At 38.0% G+C, this 25,424-nt stretch overlaps 1 protein-coding gene across 1 annotated transcript in view; it reads left to right on the top strand.

Annotated features, from left to right (window-relative positions):
• SYK (spleen tyrosine kinase) overlaps positions 1-25,424 on the top strand; it is a 32,073-nt gene that overhangs the window by 275 nt on the left and 6,374 nt on the right. The window contains 7 exon segments of the mRNA XM_009892385.1: positions 1-144; positions 1,577-1,737; positions 11,449-11,587; positions 12,950-13,031; positions 13,805-13,851; positions 18,525-18,593; positions 25,148-25,238. The exon segment at positions 1-144 is cut by the window's left edge and continues 15 nt beyond it. Coding sequence (XP_009890687.1) covers positions 1-144; positions 1,577-1,737; positions 11,449-11,587; positions 12,950-13,031; positions 13,805-13,851; positions 18,525-18,593; positions 25,148-25,238 — 733 coding nt within the window.

Here is a 25,424-nt window from a genome sequence, read left to right as displayed (position 1 = left end):
CACACAGAGGAAGCAGATGGCCTTGTCTGTCTACTGAGAAAACCTTTCAACCGACCACCAGGCGTTGAGCCCAAAACAGGACCCTTTGAAGATTTAAAAGAGAACCTCATCAGAGAGTATGTCAAACAAACATGGAATTTGCAGGTAAATCCATGCTGATTTTGCCATAAAGTGGTCTTTGAGTTAGGAGAGAAAGAGATTGCAGTGTTTGTTTCCAGCTGTTACTGCTGTTGCTATGTAGTATTTTTTCATAATGGAATCCTAGGTGTTTGAGTTTTGAACAGTGGGTTTGCTTTCCCCCCATTACATGCATTAACTTGGCCATAAGTATAGTTTTCTTGAAATTTTACAAAACTTAAGACTTTTATGATGTCTTGGGCTAGCATAGCCTTACCTACCGCTGCACTAAACTGGATCATCAGATTTCCACATGCACCAAAAATTAACAGGTGTAACAAACAAGATACAGAAATGGTTTGTTTGATTGCTTTTGATTCTGAACTTTTATGGACTGATGTGCAGGCAGGCATGGTGACATGGTGACAACTTGTTTTACATAACTTGTTTTACATCCTCCCCCCTTAGCTGGCCTTGTTTCTGTGGTTTCTTAATAGCAGAGCACTGCCTATATGTCTTCAGTACTGCATGTGTCAAGCAGGAGTGTTCCATGCTGAGGAAGACAGGCTGGATTATTAACTTAGCATGACTGTGAAGAAGCCAGCCTTAACACAGAAACACTAGTGTAGGAGGCTGCAACAGGAATACCTTGGGATGCTATGAGTTACCATTATGAACTCATGGATTTACACTAGGTTTTTCATCTCTTTTGGTACTAACAAGTAACCCTCCGTATTCTGCTCTGTAAAATACACGGAACAATGCCCAAACTGGAAAAGCTTGAAATATACTGTATTTACTACAAGTGCTGAGGCTTACAGTTTTTCTTGATGAGTCTGAGCTAAGTCTAGAAGGAAGTTGATAAGTTGAAAGCTGATGAAACTAGGGGCTTTTGCCCTCAGATTCTGGGCCAGATTTAGAAGTCATAGGTTGTAGATGGGTTTATACGTGTCTAGGTTATACCTAAAATAGTTCAGTCTAAAATTGGGACTGTCCCGTCTGCTTTGGGAAAATTTGCATTGATGTCTTCAAGACAGACATGCTGCAACAATGCAAAGCATGTTCAGTTTATTTCAGTAAACTACCATAGGGTATGTAATATGGAGGTATGTTATGACATCATAGAGGGACAATAAGTATATTTAGCTATGTCTCATTAGCATAAAAATATAACGTAGTTTTCAGTTGAAATACTGATATATTAAGGGCTTAATTTGCTGGTTATTTTTCCTTCTGTTTCTCAGAGGTAAAGGAGGAATCCCAGCTTTGTGATGTTTAGATTGCCATATATTAGTTTCTGGTTTAATACCTTTGTAGCAACCAGACCTTTTCCTCACATACAACAAATACATGCAGATTTTGGATGTCCCAAAAGCTCTTCAATACTGTGAGTCTGCCTGCCATGTTTTTATTGCAGAAGACAGTTTGACTGTCCCACTGTGTTTTTACCACTCTCTAGGGGCATGCTCTTGAACAAGCTATCATTAGTCAAAAGCCTCAGCTGGAGAAGTTGATTGCCACTACAGCCCATGAGAAGATGCCGTGGTTCCACGGGAGGATCTCTCGGGAAGAGTCAGAACACCGCATCCTCATTGGGTCAAGAAACAATGGAAAATTTCTGTGAGTGCTTCTTCTGTGCTACTGCTGTTTGCCACCAGTGTTATTACAGAGTTCCCTTGAATGAATCTCAAATGAGCGTATGCCCTAAAAGGTGGCTTATTCACAGTGAGAGTCTAGTTCAGCATGATATACATGACATAAACATTCCTGTACTAAGCAAGTGTCTCCAAGATTAGGTTTCCACTTAACTAAAGATGGGAAACTACAGCAAAAGCATGGGTCATTGTATTTTAATCAAGTGCTAGGTTTAATTCTAAAAGGAAGCATCAGAGAAACTAACTACCAAGAAAAATTCACTGAACTTTGTTTTATAACTTATAAGCAGTACTAATGACTGTGATAGGTTAACCTTGGCCCACCAAGCCGCTGTCATACTCTTCCTCAACAGAACAGAGTGGAAAAACTCATGGGTCAAGATGAAGATAGGGAGGTCACATACCACTCTCATGGGCAAAACAGACTCTGCTTGGGGAAAAGTAATTTATTGTCAATTAAAATTGAGTAGGACAGTAAGAAACAAAGACAAAAAGATAATAAACCACCTTCCCCTCACACACCCACACCCCCAGTTTTCACAGGCTCAACTTCACTCCTTCACACCTAACTCCTCTCCCCACCAAGCAGCATGGAGGAACATGGGTGAGGGTCAGGGGCTGGAGCCAGCCTGTAACAGCTTCTCTCTGACGCTCCTTCCTCCTCACACTGTTCCCTGCTGCAATGTGGGCTCTCCACAGAACATATCCTTCAGGAAATATCCACCTGCTTGGAGGTCTGCACTGTGGACACCTGCTCCACTGTGGCCTCTCCCACAGGCTGGCTGCAGGGGATTCTGCTCCAGCATCTGGAGCACCTCCTCCCCGTGTCCTCCGCTGCCCTTGGTGTTTGCTGTTTCTGGTTGGTGTTTGTCTTTTTTTTCTCTCTCCACGGCCACCGACCAGGTGTTTTTCTGCCCTTTCTTAAGCATGTTTTCACGAAGGTGGAGGGGGCTTGGCGGTGCCCTGCAGGGGTGTCATTGAGGCCAGCTGGAATCAGTCATGACCAGCCTGGGGCAGCCCCTGGCCTCTGTGCAGAGCCCCTCCAGCCTCACTGGTGCTGGCAAAGCCTGGCCACCTGCTCCCAATGTGCTGACTTACCAAAGTGGGGAAAAGTACACACGAACTGTGAACTGCTCGTGTTAAAAAATGTTGGCATCCATAACTTTCGGTTTTCCCGAGGATGGTGGTGGTGCTCTGTTTTGCAAACAGAAGGAATTGCTTTTACCTTGGTAAAGCCATTTTGTGTTTGTCCCTGCCTGTGTTTACTTGACATCATGATCTTTTGTTTTCTGAGTGCAAATGTGTCATTTAGGATAGTGACTAACAGCCCTCATCTCCTGAGGATTAGAGCCAGTCAAAATCTTCTAACAAAAGAGTTTTTCTTTTGGAAAATCCCCATTTGAAAAAAAACAACAATGTTTTGACTTCTGTTGTCTCGTCCCCTGCCCTCTTGCCCCCCCACCAGAAGTATTTATATAATGGTAGAAAATGAAACTTAAAGGTCATAGCCAAGGAAGGATCACTTAGAGCTGTGTAATTTCCGAGAGAAATTTCATTGCCTACCTATGTAGTTTCCTTCAGCACTCAACTATCTTTGACATTTTTAAAGTCAGTCCAAAGTAAAACCTTAGGAGTGAGTGCAGGATGTATATGCTTCTTCAGTAGCAACTCTTACATTTTGCTGTTTTCCTGTAATTGTGCCACGCTAATTGCTAGTGTAGATACAACTTTCATATGTTTCCATGTTTCAATCTTAATGGTCAGGAACCAGTAACTCCTCTAAATCTTGATTTTCAGTAGAGTTAATTCCTATCAAGTCTTACCTATGAACACTTCACGTGTACTGACATCTCATTTAAAAATCTCCTTCCCTTAGTCCTTGAATTTTTTGTTTCATGGTCACTGTCACCCAAGTTGCCATGCATCTTCACATTTTCAGGCTCATACTCCCTGTTTCTTGGGATCATGTCTAGAGGGCCATCTACCAGGTTGCTTTTGTTGCTGTTTGTAACACAGAATTGTTATAAATTTGTTACAGATCTGGTTACATTTGTAACAAAAATTTGTTACAAAACTTTGTGGAGCCAAAGATTCCCCTTATCACTTACTCAGCTTTTCTGAATGCTTCTTCCTATAGCACAGGAAAAGTTTCATCAATTTGATGAACATAGTCACTGTCGTAGATTACCAGCACAGCATTACTGTACCACATCTCCTTTTCATTGCCCTGTGACTTTGCTAGTTTCTTTTACCACTTTTTAGACATAGAGGCAGGTAGATATATAATATGAAACAAAGCAGCAACCCTTTCTTTTAATGACCTGTTTTTTCTAAAAAAATATTACTTTCTGTATTAACATCTTATCAAATCAATGTTGTATCAGCTGAGTTATGGTGTTGATTGTTTTTTAAAGCTTACAGTTTTTCCAGTTTACCTCTTGCACACATTGGTTTCTATGTGGTCAAAGTGCTTCTCTTTGGGGAAAAAGAAAAAGGAAGCTAGTTTTTCTTCAGAGAAATGAATCCCTTAGCTAACATTTCTTAACAACAGAGATGGGCTTTGGAGTGAGGGAGTATAATTTTTTAGCGGATTTGACATTTTCAGTCTCGGTTATAGACCCTTGCCTCTTTCTAATCTTCTTTAAGCATTCCTACAGCTTTAAATAGAAATATGTCCCCAGCATTTTTCTGTTTCCTTTAGAGATTGCCTAGAGGGCATTTCTGGTGCTGTTTGCAGTGACATGCTCAATGAGCTGTGGAGGGAGCAGTCAGACCTTCTCATGTGGGACTGGTTATGTCAGTGATGCCTATCTTATATAGCTCTGCTGGAACTCAGGTGGCTGCTTTCACATCAGGTAGATAAACCTATAGAGGGTAAAACGCTAACTTCAGGGTTCTCTCTAGACCATGAGAAGTGCCACTGGAGCTTAAATAGTATGAAAATGTAACTGATAGTATGTTGAGCTTGCATCCCTCTTATTGAGGACAGTACTGTTTACGTCTGCATTTGTAGGGTCTTTACTGAAGCATTCATTGTTCTTGCACCGACTGCCTATCTGGCAGATTTAGAGCTCAGTAACGACTTAGCTGCCATTTACTCTTATGCTCCAAGGGAAGAAACAGGGTGAGATCTTCATCTGCCTCATAATTCAGCAGCCAGAGCAGCAAGAGAAATAATGTGTCGAGCTCTTCCAGCTCTCAGATCCGTAGACCTAGAGGCTTATAGCAAATATGTAAAGAACTGTCTAATTTAGAGAGCTTTTCTGTTTTTTGCAGTGGTTTGCCTAACATGGGCTTGCTCAGCTGATGTTGAGAAATAAACCACTCGTATTTGTTAGCTAACTGAAACAGTAGCAGCAAAATTGTTGAGTGCTAGAGTGGTGAGTGGTGCATTGTTTTACATTTCAGGCACAGGCGTCACAGACTTTTTCCTTACCCAGCAGCAACGCATATCAGAATCTTGTACATCTATGGACTGTGACTTTGTGCCTGTGAATGTAGCTGCTCGGGGGCTGTTTTTCTCACATTGGTCAAGACACTCAAGCCTGACAGAAAGGTAAAACATAGAAACATTCAATTTCTAAGAGAAGTTCACTTGTTGAGGTAGGAATTAGAGTCTGGGAACATAGGTGGAAGCTAGATCTTCAATGAGTTGAGGTACTCCAAGACTATTCAGCAAGTCCACAAGCAGGTGTTGGTATATGACAAAAAACATCTTGGTTATTATGGAAAAAATAATAAATTTTAGAAGGCCAGAATATTTCTGCATATTCTTTTACCAGGGTTTCCAAAACTTCATTACACCAGAAATTGGCTGTCTGGCCTACCTACCTGGAAACAAAATCCAGTACAGCGGTCTCTGTTAGAACACATCTAACGCCTAGAATCTTTAGTGCTGCTTTGCAGCACTACAAGATTATCAAATCTAGATTATTTTTTTAATATAATAAATATGGAAATAGTGAAAAGCTTCCTGATTGCAGTTCAAAATGTCACAGACAGCATCATAAATCACACTGTGACTTATCCAACACTGCTGGAAGAGTTCTGAGCTAACTGTGGGTGTTTTACTAAGGAATTTTCAAAGGGTTTTTTAAAGTTTTTATCATAACTGAAACATCAGTGAAATAAGCATGTATGTGGGTGCTATAGAGTTTGTTTGCAAAGCCAACTATAGAAACAATGTCATGAAATGATGTGAAATAGGAAGAAGTGCCCACCTCTTCTGGGAAGAACATTCATGAAACGTTGCCACTCTAGCCACAAAATTTGGAGAAAAAACTATAGCAGTGGAATAGAAGGAAAATATGATCTCTCTAAAATGACCTGAAGACCAACTGAAAATAAAGAAAATAAAGTCTCAAGCCCCTTTTATCTTCACTTACACTACCTTACATGCTGTGTTAGGATACTAGTTCTTACCAGACTACTTTTTTTTCATTAGACTTCGCCTGGTAGGGGGCATAATTGTAGAATATGATGATCAATATTGTGTAGATGGTCATAGATAATACTATTAATATCATTAATACTGTTATTAGTGTTTTAATAATATATTAATAATGAATAGAAAAATAGTATTGATAATATTGTTAATATTATTTATGTGAGTGCACACATGTGTGGACCAGCTGAAAAATAAATCAAAAATTTGCTAATAGTGACAGAGCCACAGTATAAGAAATATTAGTTTTCTCTGCAGTTTGACATAAGAAACAACTCTGGTAAGTGGTAGCTCTTTGCACATCTTGGTTTGTCATCGGTAGTGACCACTTCAGTTAATGAATATGTGATCTTGCACATGTGTTAGGAACCAGAAATTCGGAAGCTGAAGGAGGATAAACAATATTCTGAAATACTGTTATACTAAAAAATTCAACATTAAGGAAATTGAGAGTGAAGGCATTGCATTATTAGCAGTTTAGTCGCTATAAACCTTTTATGTGTGTTCATAGCCATATGTAGTTCACATAAAATGTGAACCGTTGTGTACAAGGAAAGTAAAAAATAATTTTAGTATCATAAAAATGTCTTCAATATGCAACAAGATATACTAAAGAGGACAAAACTAGTTTAGAATCAAAATGACTCACAGCAATACTCATCATGGCATCTCATGACATCTAGAGACTAAAATGTCTCTTCTATGTCACAATAGTTTACACAAACAACACCATTTCAAAATAAAAATTTTCAAATGCAGTTGTTCGTACAAGTTTTCTTGTCTTTTGTCTGACCAAAAATTTGTGTTTCTGATACATGTAGCAGTCTATATTTATATTAATCTTACTGTTTTCCTACAACTACTGGAGTGCATACTGAGCTAGGTGACTTATCTGACCTTGTAGAATATTCTTTAAATAAATCTATCAGTATTATGTTTGTATCCATAAATGGAACTGGTCATTGTTGACATCAGGCAGGATGAAAACAATCCTACTAAACATTACGTTATTTCAGGGATATTAATTAATGATGAAGTTCCTCTTTAAAATGCCATGTGGTTTCTAGGCTTAGATGACCATAACCATTTTCCAAGATAAATGACAAAACACAGAGAGTGAACCATGTTTCTGGAGGTGCTGTGTTCCCCGGCACAGCAGCCTGGATGATGCCCGCAGCTTTTGGGGAGAGTTATTTACTGATCTTCTGCTAGGTACATAGTTAGGTGCCACTTGCAGACCGCTCCAGAAGGGCTATGGCTCCTCAAGGCTAGCTCTGCGCTGTGGGCTTCGGCAGCAGGGTGGGTCAGAGGTGTGAAGAAACGACGCGATCCCTGACTGAGAGAACTGTACTGAGAAGATCCCCTGTTGCAGGTGCAGTTATTCCTTCGTATGATCCTTTTACAGATAGCACCAAGTTCATTCCTCATTGCCCTCAAATTTGGAGCGTGCAGTAGTATGCTGCAGATATTTGAAGTGATAATGAATAGCCATGTTTTTAACAGCTGTACGAGCTGGTCATTAGGGCAGACAAGCAGGGAATGGCTGGAGCTTCACCAGGAGTGGGCAATGTCATTATCTCTGGCATCAAGGAAGCTGTTATCACTGAGGAGGCAAAGCAAGGCCAAGAACAAACTTTAACACATCCTTGGATTCAGGAGTGAGAATAATTTCACACTATTCCTAAAGCTAACATTTTGCTAGTTTATTTCCTTCATTATTCTCCACTGTAGAATGCTGTGACTACTTTTTTTCTGCACAGTCAATGAGGCATGTTGTAATAGCAATTTATTTTTTTTACCCTCAGGGATTTTTTCCTTTAGAAAGAAAGGGATCATTTGGTTTTTCGCTTGGAAGCAGAAAAAAATGGGACACTGTTCTTTTTGCTTCCAAGCAAAAATAGAGACTTTACCAAAGGAGAGAATTAATAGCTATTTACACAGTCTGTAATGATACTCCAAATAGTTATTGGTTGCAATTTGGGTTACATTCACAAAACCATAAAAAATAATCAAACACAGATTGCATGAAAATTAAAATCAATAACTAAACCTTATTTACATAACATCATATAAGAATTTGAGCTTCTCTGTTCCTTCTAAAATTGTTTTTTTAAAATGTATGTCATAGAAAATCTAGAGACCTTGGTGCTTCTCTAATATATCTATGAATTCAAATTTGCTCACAATAAAGTTGTTCATGTTTCTGATTAATCTCAGTGGATGAAAGGACAATATTGTTTATTTACTGGTATTTATTATCTTGATGTTTTTCTTCTGTAGATCTGTAATTCTCTGCAATCGTATGAAATGGAAGACCAGGTGATATTTCATTGCTGGCTTCCTTCTTTGCAAAATGCTTTTTAAAAAAAAATACTGTTTTTTTAAAAAGAAGATTTTTTTGTTATCAGTTTCTATTGAAGAACAGTAAATATTGTGTGTAATTTCAGAGCACATTAAAGCGGATAGTGCATCTGGAATTTTGGATTTTTGTCTCAAAATTCTGAAAATTGTTACTTTTCATAGAATGAAACTTCCATAGATGAAGAGAGCCCCCAAGTCTGATGTGATGACCCAGAATGGTACAGGCAGCACCGCCAAGAAGATGTAAAACATCTTGGTTTGCATTTGAAGAGGTTTCAGTTTATAACCTTTCGGTTTGAGTAGCCTTTTCCTTTTATTCCATTTTTCACGGTAACTGTAAGGTGCTGGATACTGTGTACCCAGCTGGAGTTCTGGAGGCATAGCCTAACCTAGACAGCCATTATCACTGTCTACGAAACCAAAATGAAATTGTGAAACATGACCTGTGGCAATCCTTTTCACCAGAGGCAGTAAAAGTTTTTAGTTTGCACTGTGATAGTAGGTTCTGCGAGAGCCCTTTTTGGACCAGTAAGGGATCTGGTTGCCAAAACTAAGACTTAGGCCATCATTTGGCTGTTGCTTCAATGCTCATGATACTTCTGCTCTTCAGAAGTTTTGGAAGATAGTAGTACTTCCTGTTGTAGTGTTTTGTAGGGATCCAAATTGTGCTGGAGTCGACTGGCTACAGTTTTAAAAAACACCTGGACCATAGGCCCAAGAGAATGAGTCTCCCTCTGGACCCTGGTCAATCATAAGTGTTAGAATGGAGATTTTTTATGTGTCCAGTAATAGAGCTGTCTGACAGAAATTGCCATGACTGTGAACTGCAGATGTCTTCAGAGTTACGTAGCTGTTGGGTTGGAGGAAGGAAAAGCTCAGAAATGCGACTGCAACCTTATAAACCTGAACTCTGCCTAAATCCTGCTCTGGATACTTATAGGCCTGTTTGGATCTGTGCCATGTTCCTTAGAAATCTGGACTCTATTCTCTCTTTGATGCCTGTGCTCTCAGGAAATGTTTACGGTGCCTCTTGTGATAGTAACAACTATTGCAAATGAAAATCAGTTTCAGAAGAGCTAATTGTGTTGGAGCCACCACTTCCTCATATGAAAGACGAAGGGTGTTTGTTACTGGGAAACAATCAATTGTATTTTTATAATCCTACTTGTGCTATATTCTGAACCTAAGTCTGAATGCAATGAAATACCATTCATTTGTGGTTTAGAAACAATGCCCTCTGTTCTGAAAATATTTTTCCAAGCCTTGTTTGCTAAAAGCAAGTCAGAGGAAGACAAAGTAAAAGTCATTCTTCATTTTAGCATAACCTGTTGCTTTCTGTTGGTCAGTCAGCACAGGAAATCAGCATGTTGAGAAAATACCTACATATCATGAAAAACCACAATGTCTTGAAGTTGCTCTAGAGACACTAGGCAAGTTACTTCGGTTTCGGAAAAAAACTGACCCTACTTCCCTTTTCTTTTAGCCAGTGTCCTGTTCACATCTTAGGCAACAAGAATCACTCTGCTTGGAAAAATCATTCAGAGAAAACAGTTTTAGTTCAGCCTTGTGTGAATCAGCTGAGGAGCAGAATTTAATGCTTGCCTCTGCAATCTTCTGAGACATGATAGCAAGTACTAGTGTTGCACCAGTGAAGCTTCCCAGCACCTTAGTGAGTGTATCCTGCTGTATTTCTTTTCAGGGCTTTTGGAAAATTCAAGGGAGAGTGAATAGATTTCTGTGCAGACTGGAACAAGAAATGTTTCAGTGTTGCTGAATCTGGGGTTTTGGTAGGAAAAATCCATTATTCCACAAAATTTTAATCTGGCTCTATTGCTGTCTCACTGTCAGCAGCAAGTAAACACAGGCAACTCAAATTAAAAGAAGAGGCCTACTTTCTAAACTCAGAAATGCTACGCCAACTATGATGGAGCTAATAGCAAATTCCTATCTACTTTGGGTCCAGTCACCAGAAGATGCTGGTCTCAGTGTGAGCTAGCCTTGAGTACATGTAACACAATTCTGCAACACTTTACAGACATCTCAGATGTTGCTTGCAGATCTCCTGGAAGATCATCATCCTGGATACCTGTGAATTTTACATAATGTTTTTGTATTACATTCCATGTTCTTTCCCTGGTGAAGTTTAGACCCAGTACTATGTGAAATTTCATGTGAATTTTATGTGAAATCTGCAAGAAAGCATTAATGTCTTTACAGAAATTATAAGAATTGGTGATTACAGAAATGTATGATTTACTTTAAATTCCCAGGCAAGCAACAAGCTGTTTCAGTGCACAAAGATTTTCCCTTTATTTCTATTTCACATTATATTCTTTTACTGTTTTATCTTCTGCCCCTACTGCCATCTCTTTATTTCAAAATGAAAAATATAAGAGAAAAATCTTGCTTTAATGAAGGCATTTATCTGTTGTTTTTAATTCTAGGTCAGCTGTAGAGGAGATTGAAGTGTAGCTGCTTTTATATGCTGGGTGCTGGCCTCAGACTTCCATGGGCTTTGGACGTCTGCAGTGCAGAAGCCTTCAAACACTTCTTTGCTCAGAGAGCACTTTGTGCGCTGCATAGTGTTCTGTAGCTGCCTGGCAAAGAGCTCCACATTGTGGCTTTTCTGTTGTCATCTCTTGCCTTTGGGGGGAAGAAAAAGCGGGGGACTTTAGGGAATTCTATCTGAAAAGATAATACCAATAAGAAATAAATGAAAGATTTAACAAAATGTGTTCAGAAGTTGCAGTGCTGACTGTGCTTTGTTTTTAATTCAAAAGCTTAAAGGAAAAGGTGATTTAAAAATGAAGTTCAACCCAGATACTCATTCCTAGTAAAGTGTAACCCTGAAAATCTCTCTTATTCCTACAGTATCCGAGAAAGGGACAGCAATGGTTCCTATGCCCTGTGTCTACTGAATGATGGAAAAGTACTGCATTACCGTATTGACAGAGATAAGACGGGAAAGCTCTCCATACCAGAAGGAAAAAGATTTGACACCCTCTGGCAGGTCTGTTAAATTTGAATCACTTGGGTATCTCTCATCATGTTTCCATATAATTGACTAAGGCAGTTTCGTTTACTTCGCTGTGCGACAACAGTCTTTAGCTGAACAACAGCATGTTTTGGCAGATTATTTGTCATACGTTTCCAACTTTATGTGGTTTCTATACATCAAGAAAATATATGTTAATGTAGCAAGCTATGTAAGCGTAGAGAGTTTAATCATTTTTACATGTGATTTTGCAGCTTGGCCAAGTTCAAAATTGGTGTAATTATTATTCAGTTAGTTGAACATTCTCTAGAATGGAAGACTGTTTGCATTTGCAAGTGCCCATATTCAGTAATAGCTGTGCTAGGTATAGTCTTTTGCTGATGTCCTTTATGACAGCAATAAATAGAATTCCAGGAAGCACAAAGGGGTTGGTTTAGGATGCTATACACATACTGCATTCTTTAGCTTTGAAATTCTCTACCTTCAAGGCTGAAAAAGCATAGTTTGCTGAGGGTTACCACCAAAATATGTCTGAACCCTGGTAAAGATTACACAATTAAGGAATGCATAGTTGACTGTGCCATAGTTGATAATAAAACTGAATACTGGAGAAATGACTGTGTAAATTGAAAATGCTAAGGGAACTGAAAATCCTGCAGAAGTCTCTTATGTCTTCTTGCTCAAAATTCTATTAAAATGAGTAAAATGAGTCACAAATCTAAAATACAAGTATTTACTTGCATATATTAATCCTTAGCCTTTCCTGTAAATATCCTGCATATTTCTTTCCTGGAGTCACTGGAAATTTAAGAACAGCTATGCTGTCTTACAATTTTTGTTTAATATGTCTGCAACCCTCTCACTCGCAGAACCCCTCCTTTCTACCCAAATGCACTAAAGCCAAAATAGCAGTAAGGAACCTGTAATAAAATGGCATGGAGAGGACAATCCAGGAACACGAGTGGCCACTACTATTGATGTTGTACATTTATTAACTTCTTACATCCTATTGCAACTTTGAGGTCCAAAGAAAGCATTGCATATTAGGACAATTCCTGCACTGTTGCGCCCATCTTGAATGAACAAACAAACAAACAAAGTGGGCTGGAACTCAGAGGTATAAAAAAGAAGGGATTTGCTCAGAATTACAAAGCTGATTAGTAGCAGAACCTGTTCCCCTGCTAGAGAGAAGTAAAGATGAGGTAAGAACATGCACAGTAAAGATCTGCTGTATGCCCAGTTCATCTGCTGTAATATATACCAAATTTTGTACATATGCACACAATTTTAAAGAGACAATGTATTTTATTGTACCTCCCTTACCTTTTTATATCTTTTTCTCTCCTTCTCTCTCCCCCCCGCCCCTCATTCTGGTAGTTAGTTGAGCATTATTCATACAAACCTGATGGATTATTAAGGGTTCTTACCATTCCCTGTCCACAACTTGGCTCAGAAAATGGTGAGTTATTCCTATTATTTTGATATCTATAAATAGCCATGCTAATGATGATAAAGGTGTATGCGTTTTTCCACTTGCCATGTAGGTGGGTGCAGATTACGATAGATTAAAGTTGGATAAAAAAAATTTAAGTGTTAAATTTCTGATTTTTCAAATGAGGTAAGATCTGCCAGACCATACAGGATGGAAGCTTAAGGTAGCTTTAGCGAAGCTACCAATTCCAGTTATTGCTGGCTCTAAATTAGTGTCAGATCAAAAATGTGCTTTGCGGCTCAGAGCAGCAGTGTGTGTTACTTGTCACACTGAAAAGGTGGGGGTTGGAGTTGGAGTTGGAGTGTCCAGAGTGCTCTTTGGCCTCTTTCTTCTTTATGTCATTTTAAATACCAATGAGGCATTGTCCTCCCTCTTGCCCTGACTGCCAGGGGAAAAAAGGTGCTTCTGCCTGATCTGTGTATAACTCGTGGTATTCCAGAAGTGGTGTGCTCATTCTAAGGCTGCCTTCTGTGAATCTAATGGGATTCCAATGGTTAGAGGATAGGCCTGTACTTTTTCTACTCCTTTGAATCATTTAGGTACTGTACATACTTCTGCCTCTGTGGCAGCAAATACCAGAGTCTGCTGCACATTAGAGACAAAAGCATAGAAGATGGGCCAGGAGAAACACTGCAACATGATTTAAAAACTAGAAACTTGGTCCCCTCTGTAAAATTTTGTGTTCTTACAGTACATTTCTCACCTTATTCAGGGTCCTTCTACATTTCATTCTTTTACAGATAATGTTGTTTTTAACACTCGTCCTCTTCCTGGAGCTCCTTCTAAGGTAAGAGTAGGTGGAGATATAGCAGTAGCATTCATTTGAGAAGGCTTACAGCCACATACTGCTCTAGGAATCCTAATGCTTGAATTTGCAGCGACTTTATTTTTCTAGGGATATAAGCAGTAAGTTGAAAAGAATAAACAACATCTTCTAGCATGGTTACTGCTTTCATCAGTGTTTTGCATGAGCTATTCCTCATTTAATTTTATGAACTTGTTTTATATATATAATGCATGTGAAAATCAGTATTTTTTCATACACATAATGCATCATTAATAGTCATGTTCTATAGTGACTGTATCAACAGTAGGAGACAAGAAACTACCTTGTTTATGTTGTCCATTTTAAGAATCTGCTGACTGAAGCAGAAATGGAGATTCAATTTATTTTCATATTTGGTGTGTGCAGTTAACACTAGACTTTGCACAAGAGTTTGGTTCCTTCAGTGGTGAAGTTAGGGGAAATTCTTCATTAAATGCATGAAGAGTGAGCAAGCCCATCTGTGATTATAATTGCCTAAGTTCTTAGTGCCCATTCATTAGAGGAGCCACCTGAGGTGTGATACATAACACCATCTTATTCAGCTGTAGTTGATCTCATCTGAAATAGGCAGTTTAATTTAGTTGTTTCACCACTCCCTGGAGAGCCTAATCATCTAGGTCATTATCTTGATGCAGTCCCACATTATAGAAAAAAAATATTTTTGTTCAAATAGGCAATTACATTTATTTCAGTACCGTTGAGTCCCTGTGGGTCCATGAACAACCATTCTCATACCACCACTTTCTGAAAATCAGGTGCCCTTTTAAATCATTGGAAGTTATGCAACCAAAATCGGTGCCATTTTTTTTTAAATGTTGTCCTGAAGTTTGGACCTATGCCATTTACAAGGATGACTATGAAGTTTAAGCACATGAGACCACATGTACATTATCTGGTATAGATGCATTTTTAGTGATGGAGCAAGCACATTCAGTGTGGGAATAATATATAGGTTTTATTTTATCCATCAAAAATTTTGCAGTTTAAGGGTAGATGAAAGTAAATTCAAGAAATCTTACTTCAGATATTTAACTTATCGAAGAAGTAGGAACAAAAAAAAATATGCGTATCTGACTAAATTGACTGATGTTTAGGACTGTGCAATAAAAGTAAATGGGCCAGTCTCTTCTCTTTTCATCAGTGCATTGCAGTAATACTGCCCTAGTTGTTCATGATGCTTTACAGGTGAAAGACTCGGTCATGCTAACATGGTATGATTAGTCTTGCCTAACATTAATGAACTCAAGTGAAGAGCCAATCATTCAGCAAATCACAAAGGCTCACATTTAAGGAATTTTGTAGCAAGAGAGACACATACCCATCCACATGTCACTTCAGCCTAAATGTGATGGGATGGCTTTCCACCAGTATGTGCCTAGGTCTTTCCACTCAGAAGTGTCCTAGGTGATTAGTCAAGACTATAAGCCTTGCTTTTAGGTAGCCATAGTTAGGTGAGATTAATTCCACCCTTGAACATGTGCTAGTCTAGCAAGTAGCTGACTTAAATACTTGTTCACTTGCACGTTTTACATATAACCATTAATGTATTCAGGATTGATCAGTAGTAGTTACATTTGAGACTCATCATGATGAATAGAAGGAAAAGCACCAAAGATATGAGTGAGATGTGTTGAGTCCATATTTTTCAAATATTCTCCTAAAATATTGTTTAAAGCTACAATACATTTGACATTCTGAACTTAAAACTGAAATCTGAATTTTGTGTTTTCTTCAGGAGATTTATAAGACAAGCCTGCTAAGTTACTTTCCTGTAGTATAAACATGAAAATAGAAAATGGAAAACTTTAAATTAATATTATTGTTTATAGAGCTCAAAGAATTCAATTATTATCACCAGGTTCTCATACACTAATATCTTTGTGCAAAAGCTGTCACTTACTGAAGACCACTCATGTAGCTTTTTTTCTAAGCAGAGCCTGAAATACAATGAATTCAGATTGAAAAAACCAAAAATGCATCCTGAAAAGAGAAAATACAATCACAAAGCCTTATGTAGAGGATGTGCAATCTATCTTCACATTATCTACACCAACATAATTAAGATTTAAGCTTAAGAGTTTCTGACATTTCTGAAGTACTGCATCTTTTTTAATTCACAAAATGGATTGCCAAGATATTTGAATTGGGTTTGTGAATGTTTGAATTGGGACTCAAAATAATTGTGATGAATTGGAGAAATGTCCTGGAAGAAACAGGGTGAAGTTCAATAGAAACTAGTGCAAGATATTGCACTTCTGATAGTCAGCAGTAGAACACAGAATGGGGAGGAGTGACAGTTTTTCAGAGGATGTGATGCCTGTAATGGATCAGAACAGGTACAAGGACCAGCAACCATCATACTGGTAGAAGAAATGGAAACATCAAAAGTGTTTCCTGCTTGTTCCACACTGGTAAGGTCTCAGCTGGAATACTTTCACCAGTTTTTGTAACTGCACCGAAGAATGTTGTCCAACAGGAGATAATCCAGAGCAAGGCAACAGGAATGATCATGACTTCTGAGAAAAGATAGATTAGAATAAAGAAGAAAAAAGAGAGTAGTGGGACAGAATATTATTAACAGCTGAAGAAGGAGGGGAATGGCCTGTTGTAAGGGACAATTTAATACTGGTGTTTCCATCCAGACCAATTTTTTATTTTTTATATGCATCCACTGGTGAGATTTCAAAACCTTAGTGCAGAGCATGCCCAAATCTGAAGTTGCTTTGAGGTTAAGCGAGGGTATGACCACTGTAGGAAGATCTGCTGGACAATATGCAAGGCAGATAGTCCAACTAATTTAACAGCAAACTGTTGGTCTTTATGGGCTTGGAGTAAAATTTACAACATTGCGCAGTATTTGCTAATGCTCCAAGAGCAAACTTAGAGTAACAAAATATTACTGGGTTTTGTCCCCTTTTCTGTAATCTGGACATCTCCTTTTTAACAATACTAGTATGCTTCCTCTGCAAAAGGAAGTACTTTCTGCTGAAAGTCTGTGTTGGAGATAATTTCTGCATGCAGAATGTGGAGGTTATCTTAGCATGTGTATGGACTTTTCTTGCCTTTCACCAGAGGGTCCATAACTAGATTTAAGATGATTTTAATCCCCTTTGACTTTGTAAATTACTTTTTTCTGCCTGCACATCATCCCAATATGTATTTAAACCTGCAGAGAAGCTTTTGATATGAGCCTAAAATCAGTTGTTGACATTACCGTGAAGCTGTCAGCTTCTGGCCACTTCCCAGATTCTCCACTTAACCTTTTTTATTATTTTATTTGTTTAGCTACAGTTTATCAGACAGTAATAATAAAACTAAACCTTATGAGTACAGCCTAAATTTAGACTACTACTTTTGCTGTCCCTGATTAAGTATTCCTCTTAGGATGCTTTTGTATGGCTAATACAAACATTTGAGTTAAGCAGTATTGACATCAAGGCAGTACAGGTGGCTGCTTGGTCAAGTGCTGGGAGATATTCCTGTCAGAAAAGGATAATGAACTGTGCTTACCATGTGTGAAAAATCACTTAACCTCTTAGAGAATTTATCTGTTGCAAAACTATAGCTAAGAAGTGCTTAAGTTTTCATTTATTCCCAATGCAGAAAGAGAGTTTTGTGAGGTAAAAGATAATGGTGGATTCAGTAAGCTTTTTCAATATGTATCGCAGCTATGAAGACTGTCAAGCATCAAAAAAGTTTCTGTTCTTCCAACAGGAATAGGGACTGCATGGCTATTCTTGGTGTTTTAAAACAAAAGATACCTTTTTTATTTGAAATCAATTTTTTTTTTAAAGAAATCTAGGAAAAATACCAACCCTACCAATTAGAAAAGCTATCTTTTCAGAAAAAAAAAAGTCCAAATGGGTCGTTATTTAAAAGTTCAGAACATCTAACTGTAAGGCAGTCCAAAGGCTGTTTAAAATCTCTGAGAATGTGGCTTAGATTATTATTTCAACCTCAGCATCAGCCTAAACACTTGGTCAATAAGTACTGCATCACAGTTTTAGTTAGGCAGGTATGATCTCTCGATGACCCCTAGAAATGCTAATTAGTCACACTTAATTAAATTAATATCTTATTGTAAAACATATTTGCACTTTTAAAAGTAACTTTATACAGAATGTAAGTGCACATGTAAAATCTAAAGCCTGTTCATTTTTGTTTGGAATTAATAACAGTTTGTGTGCTTTTTGCTTCAATAACCACACTGTTTGTTGTAAGACCAAAGTGTTCTTCAAATCTTGCTTGATATATTAGTCATACCTCAAGACACTAAAGCTATCAACTGATTTACATTGCTAAATATGTTGTGGGGTGGCTAACGTCCAATAACAAAGGCGGGAGAAACATACTGTGTAAAAGATCTGGGGAAAGGACAGTGTGCTTGAATTTAAAAACTGCCTTAATGTATATCTACAGATTCTAGATCGTTTGAGAGCAATATAGTTAAAAGAAAATTTAGTACTACAGTTTCCTATACTACTTTTTTCTAATGCATCATATGTATACTTGCAGGCAGATGCAAGAGAAAGGTTGGGAGTGTTTTGTTCTTGTATACTATGTTTGTTTTGTAAAATACCTTTAGCTATTTTTCTGACACATTTACTGTTCCTCTTTGACATTGTGGTTTCTAGAGTTGGGCAGGAGGTGGAATTATCTCAAGACTCAAATCGTACACCTTTCCAAAGGCTGGCAGCAAAAAGGTGCCTCATATAGTCTTTTTAGGTTTTTGACTGAGTTAAAAGGACTTACACTTGACTAATTTCACTCTCCCCCTTTTCCCCCCCCTTTTGGCTTGCAGTTACTAAATGTGTGTCTTGGCTACTAACAATCAAATTGTGAAGATTTTGTAAGCTTTCTGCTTCTTTCCTAATCATCTGCATAAATATGGCCTTGATTTTATAACTAAAGCAATGGTTTTAAAGAATGTTTTTAAATCAAGGGACTATTTTTAAGTGATTTCTTATATCCCAAAATATTAGCGCAAATCTCAACGTGTGTGCAAATAAAATGTGAGAACATGTTTTTAAAAAGCAGTCACTTATCACAGAACGAAATTATATTTCTACTCTGAACTATCATTCCTAATCAAAAAATTGCCTTGCTTACACAATGCTATTACTGAGCACATTTAGGGAACAATCTGTTAATAACAACCATAAAATATATTCTGACAGAGCCTGTGTGCACAAATCTTGTTATGCAGTGACATTAATTACATTTAGGCAAGTGTAAGATGTCCCAAGACCAAGCAGAATGGGAAAGGTGGTAAGACATCAGGGAGTCAGGGGGAACTTAGCCCTGTACTAATGAAAGTGCTGCTGCATCGCCAGAAAATTATGCTTTCCAGTAATTGGTGTAGTTGTGATGCATGTACGTATGAGCTTTGTTTGCATGCTGAGAATAACATGTGTGTCCCTCTTCCACCCACGAGTCTCTCCTTTTGGTTATTTATTTATTTATTTCCAGTTGCTTTGCAACAAAAATGAGCAGGCATAAAAAGCCTTAGAGATACGCTGCTGGTCAGAGTAAAAACTATGTTTGACATGTACTGTATTTGATAATGCTGGTAAATAACAATTAATCATTTTTTATAACTTCAGTTCACTTTTATACTGAAGTACCAATAGCTGTTGTCATCTCTATGCCTTTACAGGACCTACGTCTCGTTTTTAGTGTGCTGTCATCTTGTACAAATGCATATACAGTGTCAGGACGTGTTCTAAAGCCATCTGAAAAAAAGTTGCCATGCTATCACACATTAGACAAGAGAAATATTTTGGTTTTGTTCAGAAAAGTGAGTGCGGGGTCTGAATTCTCTAGACACAGCTTTGGTCACTCTGCTGCCTGTTCACCTGGTAAAACCCGTGCTTCTCTCTGGTTGCTTTCTGCAGTCAAATACCTATTTATTTCCTTCTGCAGAACGTACACAGAGTACAGACCGAAGCGTGTTGGCTGAGAAAGACCAATCATTTAAGAAAACAATTTCAGAAATCTGATTTGATCACCATTTACCTATACTTAACCCTGAATACTCAAACCCACGAATTTCATCATACTGTTAAATTTTAGACTCTAAACAAAAGCCCTGCTCTGAACATTTCCAAGATTTACCATCCATTAACCCCAACATACAGAGCTTACTTTAGACCTGGTTAATTACACAGTTACTTCTCTTAGGTCAACAACTTTCAGACAGTAAAACAGAAAATTTATGCTGTTATGTCTGTTCGGTCTTGAAAATTATGGGGCTTTTTAAATTTCACAAACTGGTTCTTTGGATATAATTTTAGATGCGATCAGAATTTTTCAAGCTGTTTTACTCACTAATGTAAAACTGGCAATTTAGACGACAATTTAAATGAACTCGTGCCACCTAGTGGCGACTAAGATGTCTTAGCCAAAGCTCACTGAGGATTTGGCTAATAAGTCATGCAGTATTTTGCTATTCAGTTTGGTTTAGCAAAACAAGATGACTTTATAGTCTTAGACATGCGTTTGCATCTTTGCAAAACAGAATTATTAACCTGAAAAGAAATTACACTTACTGTACTGATTGCCTTCATAAATATATTCTTTACTATAAAATGATAATCTTTGCTATAAAAATCAAACTTAGAGTAGTTAGAGATGTTTTATTCATATTTTAATGCAAATGGTAAGGGGGTCCTGTTCTCATTGCATCAACTAGATGCTATCAAACCTGCTTAGGGGTTATCCTGTTAAAGCCTTTTCCATGCGTAGAAAGTGGTATTCCTCTCACTAGAAAGACATCTTTGAATCAATGCAAACTCTCTGCCTCCTGCTTTCCTCTCACTGTGGGTGTGGCTACATTATGATAAAAGTGCCACACTAGTATAGCCAGTCCCGAATAAGGGGAAGAATGGCACATTTAGATTAGCTTAACTATGGGTACCTGAGGAGTTTAACCCATGAAATTAAAGCCTAGCAGAAGAGAAAAAATATGTTGATGTGAAAAAGAGGACAGGCTTACAACAGCTTTGTAGTATGATAACATAAAATGACAGCCTGCCCCATAGTTTACAAGTGTACATACTGCAAGGTGTCACATAGTATGTACCATTTTTAACAAGCTCCTCTAGTGCACTCTTTTCTTTTTTAGGGTTTTTTGGTTTTTTTTTTTTTTTTTTTTACAAAGAAAGCCAATCCGTGGTCATTTTGCCTGTTGTCTGTGTCATGTACAAATACAAGGAGTAATCTCCTACCCTGTACTTTGGGTTATTAAGACAGAGCTCCCTTTGTCAGAAAACAATCTGCAGAATTAAACTTGCTGATTTTAAATAGTAGGGCAGAAAGGACTCTGGATTTAAACAAAAGTTAAATAAAAAGGAAATTTTATTTACCTGTTACCCAACCACTGTACATACAATGATACATACTTCGTGCACCATTTCTAGTCAGCCTCACTTGCCTTCAAGAGAAAACTTCCAACCTTTCTACTAGAAAATCCTATTCAACGGCAGGCAGGGTGTTACATGCCATGAATACATAATACATTCGCAGAACTAAAGAAAATTGTTTGAGGTTTTCTGAGTGGTGCACAATATTCCCAAGTTACTAATATGAGCTGAAAAAGGTGCCTGTGAAACATCAAATTGAAGTTCAACCAGAAATATTAATGAAAAAGCCATTGTTAAGCTTTTTAATCAAACTGCAACAATGGGGAATATCATTCCACACATACATATATATGAGTTAACTAAGCTAACACTAATGATATGTAAGACATTATCAGTCATCTTAAACATGAGCAGCTCTCTGAGAAAAAGAACCTGCTTTGTGAGATTTGGTGTCACTGTGTTATTTCCAATTCACAGCTGCAGAGTTTTATTCACAAGCACAGGAATGATGTGCTCATTTTTTTAATGCAGTTCCTGATCAAGAGCGTCCAATGCTTTCTGATTCTTTCATTTTGTTCTTGAATTGCAAAGAGCAGAAACGTGTCTATGTCCCATTTAAGGATTCAGCTGTGTCATGGACAGAGCTATATTTTTCCCAGCCCTTCTGCACTAGTGAATTGATTCTTGAAATGTATGAATTTGGTGTATGTGAATTCTGTTTGGCCAGTCCAAAGTATGCCAGTTCAGACACTGAGATCTAGGATCAGGGATATTTAACTACTTGTCTAGTCTGCAACTAATACTAATCACATGAGACCTATGCCCTCCAAGTTTTTTAAAATTTGTGGGCTTACCCAGTACTGGCTGACTACTTCTTAAGTGTTTCTGCCCTGTTCAACTGCAATCAGCTGAAGCTTACTTCACAGACATACACAAGGTGTTGCAGTGGAATTGGTAATTTCCATCATTATGATTTCAGTCTGCAGGGCTATATTGCCATCAAAAAAGCATAATTTCTTCCAACAGTAAGTTCAAGTTCATTTGAAAACTCAAGCTGTAATTTTCAAAGGCTTTTTCCAAAGTGCTTGTATCTCGTTTCTCATAAGCTTGGGTTACGATGAGGAAAAGTAGCACACAATCTTTTTACTCATCTAAAAACTAGGAAGATCTACTGAAGTTGTAGCTTTCAGTGGGCTGAATTTATATTCTTCGTTATCTAACAGCAAGTACACAAACTCTATCCAGCACCTGGTTTTGGGAAGAAAGAAGACAGAGCAGCCATGCTTCATTGGTTAGCTTGGAGCTACAGCTACACCTACGTTACTTTACCTAATTGTGACTGCAGAAAAGGTTTCAGTGTTTTAAGTCAGTGGTGTGCTGTGGGACACTTCAAGGCTTGGGTTCAGATATTCCCATTACACTTTTTGATGCACAGTTGAGGTGCTCCCCACAGTGAACAGAGGACAATTGATAGTCCTATCAAAGCTTTCAAAAAGCAAGTGTCCCAGAGCAGTGCAGTCTCTTCTAGATGTCATTTTCTGAACACTTTGCATTTCTATCAGAAAGATTATTGTAAGTGTAAAGTATACAAAAGATACCCTTTGAAACTGTGATTCTATCCTTCCTAAGTATTTAAGAATTTTCCTTCCAGTATCCTGGAAACTGCCACTGAAGACTCAGTATCTCAGTCCTTTTCTTAGGTAGTCACCATATTTTTATCCTTTTTTTCCCACTCTACTTTTGGACTCCTTTGCCAAGAAGTGTTAACCAGAGGCTTCCATAAAATCCATGCATTGTGGCAATTGGCATCTGCTTCCTTTGTACTTTTATCTGTCTAGCAACAGGTATTAATTTCAGTCCATATTGCTTTGTATACACTCCGTTAATTGATTCCAATTACCTTTTGGAATGTAAAATGATCTCCCTTTTAAAGTATAAATATAATTAACGTAGGAAGCAAGAATACATCCAATGGAACTATAATAAATTCTTAGTAGTAATACTGAATGGGTCATAGTAACTAGCAACAAGATTAAAAACCTGAAGAAATCTTGATGTGTGCTGAAGCAATACAAGATACATGAAGTGCACAAACTAAAATCACTGTGGTCTCAGTAAGTATAATTCCGTCTGATTTGTGTTTGCTTTGCAAAAGATGAGTGATATTTTTTACTGAATATAGGCATTTCTCTATATATTCTGACATAGTGTTTTTCACAGTAAAACTGCCAGCCCATCACTTAAAAGGCTTAGCATTAAGTTCCAATATCAGTGGGGTTTTTTGAGTTAGTGAATGGCCAAGTGAATAGTGTGAAATAAAGTGATATAGGTCTTGGAAATACAGTTCTTAGCTTGCAGACCTGACATGGTGTAGCAGGCTAGAAAAACAAAACTAGAGCTGAGCATCTTGTTTTATACCATTCATTTGCCTCCTTGTTCTTGAGATTGGCAGGTGAATTTGGTCCCTGACCTATCTCAGAACCATCTCAGGGCTCTTGTGGCTGGCCCTGCCAGCAAATGGCCTTTCAACACTGTTCCACAAGACTGAGCCATTCAAGTCAGAAACATTACCCTTACCATCCCTGATGCGACCATGCTCATCCCACTAGGTCAGAATCTTGCCAAGTGCTGGCCTCCTACTCAGGGTTTGCTGTAAAATCTATGTAGTGAAACCTTTTCTGCATCATCCAACTGGGCAGATCACGTCATTACAATGTAAAGGTCTGTACCACCCGGGTCAGGCATTTTCCACCCAATAACTCAATCCTGGACATTTCTCAAGCTCTGTTTGTCTTTACTTAAAAACCACAACTGTTTCAGGCAGAAACATGCCGCTGAAAACTTCAGTTATTAAAAAGAAGAATTATGTACTCAAACATTTGCGAAATAGCCCTATCCAGTGTTTTGCAAGTACAATAGGTATATTGTACTTTGTTTCCTATTTGAGCTGAGCAAATTCATGTTGATGTGTGAATTTCTGGTTCTAAAACACTCTCTTAGGAGGGTGAGGTCACTCATGAGTAGAGTAAAGTTTCTACACTGAGAAAGAAAAGGGACTAAACTGCAGAAATAAGTTCTGTAGTTTCCTGTTCCTGACAGTTCACAGACAGAAGAGAACAGATTATAAATTTCTCTCATCTATACTTTATTGTGCCAGACTCATCCTTCTGCCAAGGAGCATCAGAAAACACTGTGTTTCTGCTGTGGTGTTTTGTATGCTCAATAGTATTCCACTGACAAAGAGTAAAGGCAGAGGGATTGTATTTGAACCAGATGTTCAAGTGCAGTAAGAATTAGGTCATGTTCTCCTTCCTCAGAGCAGGCAGACTAGCCTAGTATCTGGTCCTTGATGTTTGTCCATGGCGTTACACAAGCCTATTAAAATAATTGCTTTTTACCCCAGTTTCTCCCAAGTGGAGTCACTCTATAACATCCGCAAGAGAAACAGGGAAGTGGGTTTTGTTTTCATTTGTGCTAGAAATTTCTCTATGGCCTCGATATGGAGAGAGAGAACTTGGAGAGAGAGGAAGGATAGATTGAAGAGAAATGCTTATGACTACTTGTGTTACAAAGCAGATTTGAAAAGAGCATGTAAAATTTAGTATCTGCAGAATAAGATTTGTGCATGACCCATTCAAGTTAATTCTGTCAGATCAAATGCTCTGAAATATTTGCAGTAACTTCTTATGCTTTAGCCATGTATGTTTCATTTGGCCTGCCTATTTACTCAAGCAATAACCTTCAGAATGAAATAAACTTTGTTGGATCCCTTTCTTACTTTCTGATTCTCACCTGTGTGTCTCTTGCAATCACTGTGCTATAATCCTCGGGGCAAAAATACATTTTTAACTTACCTATTCATTGTTAAACATAAAAACTCTATTTGTATGCTACAGCTTCAGCCAACTATTGGCCACCCACCTGATGAAGCACCTTTTAATCCTTATGTGCTGCAAAGGAAAAGAGGTCTTACAGGAGCAGAAAAAGGTAGGCAGAGTAATTTATATCATTAGTACAATTTCCTTCTTTATGTCAGAGATCTCTCCTCACCCACATATGTCTTTTTTCTTTGCATATATTTCACACCATGTTGTATATCAGTATAGCCACTATCATAGCTCAAGCCTGGTAGCTGAAACTGCCAGATGTCACCATCTGTAATAAACGTCATTT

This window comes from Charadrius vociferus, unplaced genomic scaffold (genome assembly GCF_000708025.1).
Source record: "Charadrius vociferus isolate BGI_N301 unplaced genomic scaffold, ASM70802v2 scaffold649, whole genome shotgun sequence".
NCBI classification, from domain to species: Eukaryota; Metazoa; Chordata; class Aves; order Charadriiformes; family Charadriidae; genus Charadrius; species Charadrius vociferus.
Note: the sequence above shows the minus strand (reverse complement) of the source record. Positions and strands in the feature narration are given on the sequence as shown.